A 7,143-nucleotide genomic window follows, 5' to 3' on the forward strand; every position below is an offset into this window, starting at 1 on the left:
TATCATATATTAATTATACAAGATCCTATTGAAATTATATTTTTATCTTCGATCCGTATGTATATCTAAGCTCTATATATTTACACAATATTCATATATTTTCTCGAAAGGCGTATATATATACCTATAAAATAATAACATATATATATATATATATAATATATATATATATATATATATATATACAAACATACATACGCACACATTCATATATCCGCCTCGCTGTATCATATGTACGTAATGTTCTGAGGTGAATTTATAATGTAATTTTTTATTCATAATTTTAGGCGTACATTTTTCTTGTCTTATGTTACAGAACGTAAAATTATTTGTTAATGCGGATCGATGACTAGTCATATAAATTTGCAATTTTAATTAAAAATTATACGTCGAAAATTATACAATGTCTTTATTTGGGTAATACTATAATTTGTATGATATGTGTATTGAAGTATGAATAATCAATAGTATATTTTAGATCTCAAAAATTTCTTTTATATAATTACGTACAGTACCATCAGACTGCACGTATGAAATTAATTACAAATATTATAAATATTTTAAATTTAAAACTTTATTATTACGCAAGAGCATGAATAGAAAGAAATTTTCTTATTAGATGTTAAAAACATAATTATTTATGACATATCTTGTAGGACATATCTCCTCCTTAGGTATAAAACAATATTATATAATTGTCTGCGAATATTTTATATATTATAATCTATATATAATTTCATAGATGGCATATAGGTAATATACATATTATATACGTGTATATGTGTGTATAAATATACATATATATCTATATACACACATGTATACATTTTCTCAAAATTCTCTGTTTTTGCTTGGATATCTTCTTTCTCTTATTAATGTAATTAGTCGGGCTAAGGAACTGGACTAAGGAAGTATTGTGAACTGCACACAAAAAAAGATACATATCATAGCTTGTAAGAGTCTTTGCCTTGTAAGGAAGTTCAGACGCATGTTCACAAAGCACAGAAAGTGATGGCAAATATATGCATATATATACGAGCTATCGCACATTTTAAGAGAAATTCGGCCGTCTGGCCTTGAGTCGAAAGTACCTCTGCCGAAAGAGTTAATCCCAGCGTAAAACTTTATGTGTTTATGACGTATATGTAAATGTATCGTTCAAAATTACAATATTTAAAAAAAAAAGAGTTCTAATAGCTAAATGTGAAATACATGATGGTGCATATGAAATAAACCGAATATATTTCTGTCACTCCTTCTGGCTATCAAGTATTTTCTCCTCAAAAATATGTAATTGATATTCGTACATGTTTATGATCATTTTTTCTATTTATCCTTTGATTAGATACTAGAAAGAACTTTCAAGACAAAATTTTCTTTCGAGATATATGAGCTTTTTTGAAGCTTGATAAATAAACATCTTCAATTTTTATTTAGATAATCTAAAGAATTGTAACTCTTCAACATATAAAGATAAAATATTATGTAAAATAATTATGTAAAAAAATAATTTTATAATATTAATGTAATATTTTATATAAATTAAATTAAATTAATATTTTATTAAATGTTTCAAATATTTCAAAATAATATAAAATATATACATATTTTAAATAAGATTGTAAAACGATCTCTGTCGGAAAAACGATTTAGATTTTATTCTAAAAATACATTTAAAAAATATCTTGTACTAATTGTATTTAAATAATGACTTCTTCAATAAATCCTAAGGGCCTCCGACGAGCATTATTATTTTATTTTAAAAATCCATTTAAAAAATATCTTGTACTGATTGTATTTAAATAATAACTTCTTCAATGAATCCTAAATCGGACCTCCGACGAGCATTATTATTTTATTCTAAAAATCCATTTAAAAAATATCTTGTACTGATTGTATTTAAATAATAACTTCTTCAATGAATCCTAAATCGGGCCACCGACGAGCATTATTAAAGACGAGCAAAGGCAAATTTCCGTGATCGCGTCGACTGTCAAGTGAGCCCGGAGGTAATTGAAGAACAATGACATTACCAACCATTTTGGCTGAGGATAACAAACATATGTTCGTTATGACCAAATCACTATTTTATTATCGACAGTGAAAAATAATTCATGTATAAAATTTTTCAGCCAATAAAATAGTGATCGTTTGTTATCCTCGGTACAATCAAAATGGTTGGTAATGTCACCATTCTTCAATTACCCCCCCGGGCCTACCGGACTCATTTTGGGTCATTTTGGCAGTCACGAAAATTTGCCTTATTGGACGGCCGTTTTTAATATATAATACCTCGTCGATAAGGCTAATTGACGCTCAAATATCAGATACGATTCCGTTTCGACAATAAAATACACCATTTTACGGATATATTAGAAACATAATTAGTTCGACGTACTAGATCATAATTGCCATATTTCTGGTGTGAACTGAAAGACAATTTCACAGCGGAGCGAGATTGGGCCGCACACTAATTAAGGCTAATTCTTCGAGAAAGAATGGAAAAACAAATAGTAATTCACTCACCATGCTAGCCGCTCTGCGTTGCCCGACGCCTCCCCGGGCCGTCTTCCCCTCCCGCCTCTTGCGCCGCCATGGCTCCGCTTTCGTGGCGTTTCGCACGACGACATTCGCGAAAGCACGGCGAGTTTACGGCGATCGCACGGAGTAATCGACACACAACGAGCGCGCGGTACTTTATACGGCACTCCCGACACACGACGCGCATCTCACTTCCCATCGAGAGTCGGAGTGTCAACGCGGGAAAAGATCCGCGAACACGCGACGCTACAGCTCGAGTCGGCGCGCGAGCGAGCGAGTTCCACGTACGCGACGAGTGTCGAGCGAAGCGAAGGCAGTTTGAAAGCCGCGCGACCAACTTCACGCACATTAGGAGCAAAGCAGTGCAACCACCGTTGCAGCGATACATATGCGTCTGCGGCTCTCAGCTGCACCTTCGTACACTTTCCGTTCATTCGGGCGAGCAGTAAAACATATGGTATTATGTTACTTTATGACAATGAACGCGTTTTACGTCAATTATTGTCCTGTCATGACACGCATAAAAAATAAATGTACTCATCGAAATCGAAGATAAACATTCGCGGAGTGGAATACGCGGAAATACGATCGTCGCTTAATTGTCGACCGCTCGGATTTTGATCAAATCTCGCAAAAAATATATGTTTGTATGATACGCCAGTTGATCAAAAGGTATATCGCTATAATTGATATATTATACATACGTATATAAACGTTATATTTACGATTGCCAAATATTGAATAATATGACATTAATTGAAGCTCATCAATTAAACGCCGATCTATTTTGTATTTGTAATGCTAATTAATTGAAAAATTCGAAAGTACGCGCTGACAACTTTTACGACATGAATTAATTTAACAATATAATTAGAATACCTTTCTAGAGAAATAAAATACAATAAAAAACTTTAAATAAATCTTAAACAGTTATGTGCTTTTATCAACTGTTTGATGTAAATAAATAAACATATGATTCTAGATTTAAATTAATTAAAATAAATATATGTATAATCTGTAAAATAAAATTCCCAAATGTCCGAATGATATACATGAAGTTTAATTAGTGTCGCATACACTTCGAATGTACTATATAATCTATTAACAATCTAATGTTTTTTTATTTTTAATTTCTGATGATCAATGCAAAAAATTTCTTCGATTTCTTTCATTTAGAATTTTTTAAATAAATAAATATGTATGCTTTTTAATATTTGATAATCGAATCCTGTGTTTTCCTATTGATGATAAAACGTGTAATTTTATATTCGATCGACATCTGTCGCGAATTATCGACAAAATGACTATTTATATATACTTTTAAATATTCCATATTTCATAGAGCTTTTCGAATCTCCTAAATTAATTTATTTGTGCAAATATCAGTTGAGAAAATTTTTCTAATATTTCAGAAGTAACTAATATTTTTATCCCTCTTTTCGTTTCGAAAGTAGCACAATCCATATTACATTTTCAATATGCATGCGCAATATATATGCATATCTATAGTACAGTAAGGACACTTTCAGCTTTTTACACAGCTCTTTTTAGGTTATGCGTTGTGTAACTTTCCCACGGATGTTTCGAGGAATTCGGGTAATTTTATGAATCTTCGGCATAATCCTCTCAGCAGAGTAACGAGTCAAATACAGCGTCTCTTGATGTACAACAATCGCATTCACGTGTAAATACCAGATTCGATTATTGAGGCACCACAAGTCCGGAATGATGACGCTACGTTTGTTCGACAGCGAGGTGAGGCTCTCTACGAGACGTTACTCTTATGGAACACACACCGCCGCGGTTGTCACTTTATATGTCATTTAGCCACTTTTTCAGACAACAAGCTGATCGTTTATCGTTATTTTGCCATTTTGAAAAAAAATACGTCATTGATGAAGCAAAATGACGACAAGTAACATTAGCTCGCTACCTGAGTTTCTATTGAAAATTGCCTACCTTTCAGGATTACTCGACCCTGGATGTCATGCCAAGTGTGTGCACGGAAAATGACGAGATGGAGAGCTACGATTACCTGAGAGAGTGCATCGGCAATCTCGAGAGTAAGAGCTCTGGGATCGATCTACCAGCCAATCCCACGAGTGCCGCAGACATCAGTTTACAGGGAGACGACGGTTTGGACGATGTTAATTTGAACAGTATTGATTTCAATTTTATGAAAATCGAAAGCTTGCTCCTGCAAGGTACCGAGGAGCCCTCAAATTGTACAAAAAGCGAAGAGGAAGAAGAAGCGAAACAGAACGTCTCTGGGGATGTTGATATTCCACACTCGCCACATTTCAACACAATGAATCTGAGCTTCTCGAATTTTTCAGACAGCTCGGGCAAAGAATCAGACAACGTGGCAACAACTATTCGTAATAATGAATCCTATACGTTCGACAAAGATCAATCGTTAGAAGGAAAGAAAGCTACAGAGAACTACAATTGTTCTGTCAAACCTTACATAGAAAGTAATACAGATACAGATTCTAATATCAACAGAGGCAACAGTTATGATGTGATTCAAAGTGTCACATCCGAATTGCGTCGTGAGATGAAGATAAATAATCTGGAGTTGTCAGACAGAGACGAACAGATTCAGAGGTGCGAGCAATGCCAGATGACGTTCAGATACAAAAGGCATTTGGATCGTCACTTGGAGGGTCATCAGAAAAATAATTGTCCTCACTGCAACGAGAAATTCGCCAGACGGAAGCACCTGGAGGTCCATCTGTTTCGCGCGCACGGAGAGAGGGTGGTCAGGCATCCTCATTCGTGCGACGTGTGCCCGAAGAGCTTTCCCAAGCGCGCCCTACTGAACCGTCACAGAGCGAAGCACAGCTATCAAGACGGTAAGGTGTGCTCGGAGTGCGGAGACATGATGAGCGTGGATACGGACGAGAAGGAGCACAGGGAGAATCACTGTAAGAGGAGGCGGTTCAAGTGCCAGCGATGCCTGCAAACGTTCAGCATCGAGCAAACGTACTTATCCCACATTCAGAATCACGACAACTACAAGTGTCCACGCTGCGACGTTACTTTCGCGTCGAAGAAGAAGGCGCACGAGCACTTTAAGGCGGCTCACGCTTCAAAATCGAGCGAGCAAGAGTCGATGAACGGTGACGAATATATTGAAATTATATCGATAGACAGAAGAGATGAGTTCACCTTTCTTATTTGTAAAGTAATAATGACATATTGTTTTACAGGTCCATATTTCTGTGCTGACTGCAGACACACATTCGCAAAGAAAGACGACTATTTCCGACACTTGGAGTCCGCGCTGCATCTCAATAAAGTTAACAGGGACATACCCGTAAGGGCTATATTTTCCTGTGCAATCTGCTCGAAGAAATTAATCACGCAAAGAGCCCTGGATCAGCACGTCCGGCGCATACACAAGGGCGCAAAGCGATTCGCCTGTAACATATACGGGTGTACGTTTCAGTGTTCCAGAAGGACAGATCTGGACAGGCACAAACAGCTGCACGTGGAGGAGCGAAATGTCGTGTGCGAGCATTGCGGCAAGACGTTTACCAGTGTCAGCATCCTCAAGGATCATGTGCTTTATATTCATAGCAAGGAGCGGCAGTTCATCTGCGAGGAATGCGGCAAAGCGTTTAAGAGGAACAGCTTACTGAAGAGACATAAACTGTCGCACGAGCAGCATCGGCCGTTCGCCTGTATGCAATGCAGCACCGCGTTCAAACGCTCGCACCATCTGACTCGTCACATGGAAACCTGTCACAGAATTACGTTGGAGAAAAAGAAAAAGGTAAAAAAGAATCTTTGATATAATCTCTCACTTAAGATATATACTTTATATATGTATATATCTATATATTCATAATTATACAATTTTAAGGTGGTAAAGCTCATGAAAACAAAGGATGGTCACCTTGTGCCTGTGCCAGATAAACCAAACAGATCGGAAACTAACAAAGTGAAAGTCGAAAAAGGACGCGAATCAATTGGAAAAAATAAAGAGAAAGATTGCTCAGTTACAAATGTAAGGAAACAGGCTGTAAATGTTGATTTGCAACAGGAAATGCAGTCATTATTAAATCCTGAAGAAAACACCGAATGCTCAAACTTGCCGCTAGAACCTACGAACTTATCTGCTGTCGAGTCTATTCCACAAGTTTTTTCGTTAGTAGATGTAAACACGGGACAAGTGCTTACTGTAGAAATCACCAATAATTCGGAATTGTTACCTACTAATGAACTTGATCAGTTTGGAACAAATTGCAATGAAATACTGAATTTACCGGATTATCAAGATATAGAATTTCAAAGTAGCCTTCTGAACACTGATCAAATGTATTATGACAATACGAATTATTCGGAGATATCGTTGGAAAATATTGAAGGCTCGTTTCCACTTGTAAGCAATACTAGTAAGATGGAAACGATAGAAAGCTACTTAACTCATGAATTTCCAGCATTCCTTAATATTTGAAGATTTACAGAATAGAAAAGCGCATATATATATATTATAGTTTAATTGGCAACACATAATGGTTGTCTAAATTTAAAATATGTTACTACGTTATCGTATTTTATTAAAATATAAAATGTTATTTATTTCATTAATAACGG

At 35.7% G+C, this 7,143-nt stretch overlaps 1 protein-coding gene across 4 annotated transcripts; it reads left to right on the plus strand.

The window, feature by feature from the left end:
• Positions 1 to 2,639: 2,639 nt before the first annotated feature.
• LOC105456489 (zinc finger protein 3 homolog) lies at positions 2,640 to 7,143 on the plus strand. 4 transcript variants are annotated; one of them, XM_011700565.1, is made up of 4 exons: positions 2,640 to 2,998; positions 4,093 to 4,296; positions 4,508 to 6,319; positions 6,410 to 7,143. In XM_011700565.1, the coding sequence occupies exons 2-4, from the start codon at positions 4,267 to 4,269 to the stop codon at positions 7,001 to 7,003; spliced, it is 2,436 nt and encodes an 811-aa protein (XP_011698867.1). In that variant the 5' UTR covers positions 2,640 to 2,998; positions 4,093 to 4,266; the 3' UTR covers positions 7,004 to 7,143. The 4 variants fall into 4 exon arrangements, with proteins under 4 accessions (XP_011698867.1, XP_011698866.1, XP_011698865.1 ...); XM_011700564.1 differs by lacking the exon at positions 2,640 to 2,998 and adding an exon at positions 3,021 to 3,213; XM_011700566.1 differs by lacking the exon at positions 2,640 to 2,998 and having other exon boundaries at positions 4,013 to 4,296; positions 4,508 to 5,663; positions 5,754 to 6,319.

The sequence above is a fragment of the Wasmannia auropunctata genome, unplaced genomic scaffold (assembly GCF_000956235.1).
Source record: "Wasmannia auropunctata unplaced genomic scaffold, wasmannia.A_1.0 LD335650.1, whole genome shotgun sequence".
Lineage (NCBI taxonomy): Eukaryota > Metazoa > Arthropoda > Insecta > Hymenoptera > Formicidae > Wasmannia > Wasmannia auropunctata.

Excerpts from the sequence above, each read along its gene's own strand:
- LOC105456489 (XM_011700565.1), top strand. The coding sequence starts at position 4,267 with ATGATGACGCTACGTTTGTTCGACAGCGAG. Across the intron at positions 4,297-4,507 it reads TACGTTTGTTCGACAGCGAG|GATTACTCGACCCTGGATGT; the intron begins GTGAGGCTCTCT and ends CCTACCTTTCAG. Across the intron at positions 6,320-6,409 it reads CGTTGGAGAAAAAGAAAAAG|GTGGTAAAGCTCATGAAAAC; the intron begins GTAAAAAAGAAT and ends TACAATTTTAAG.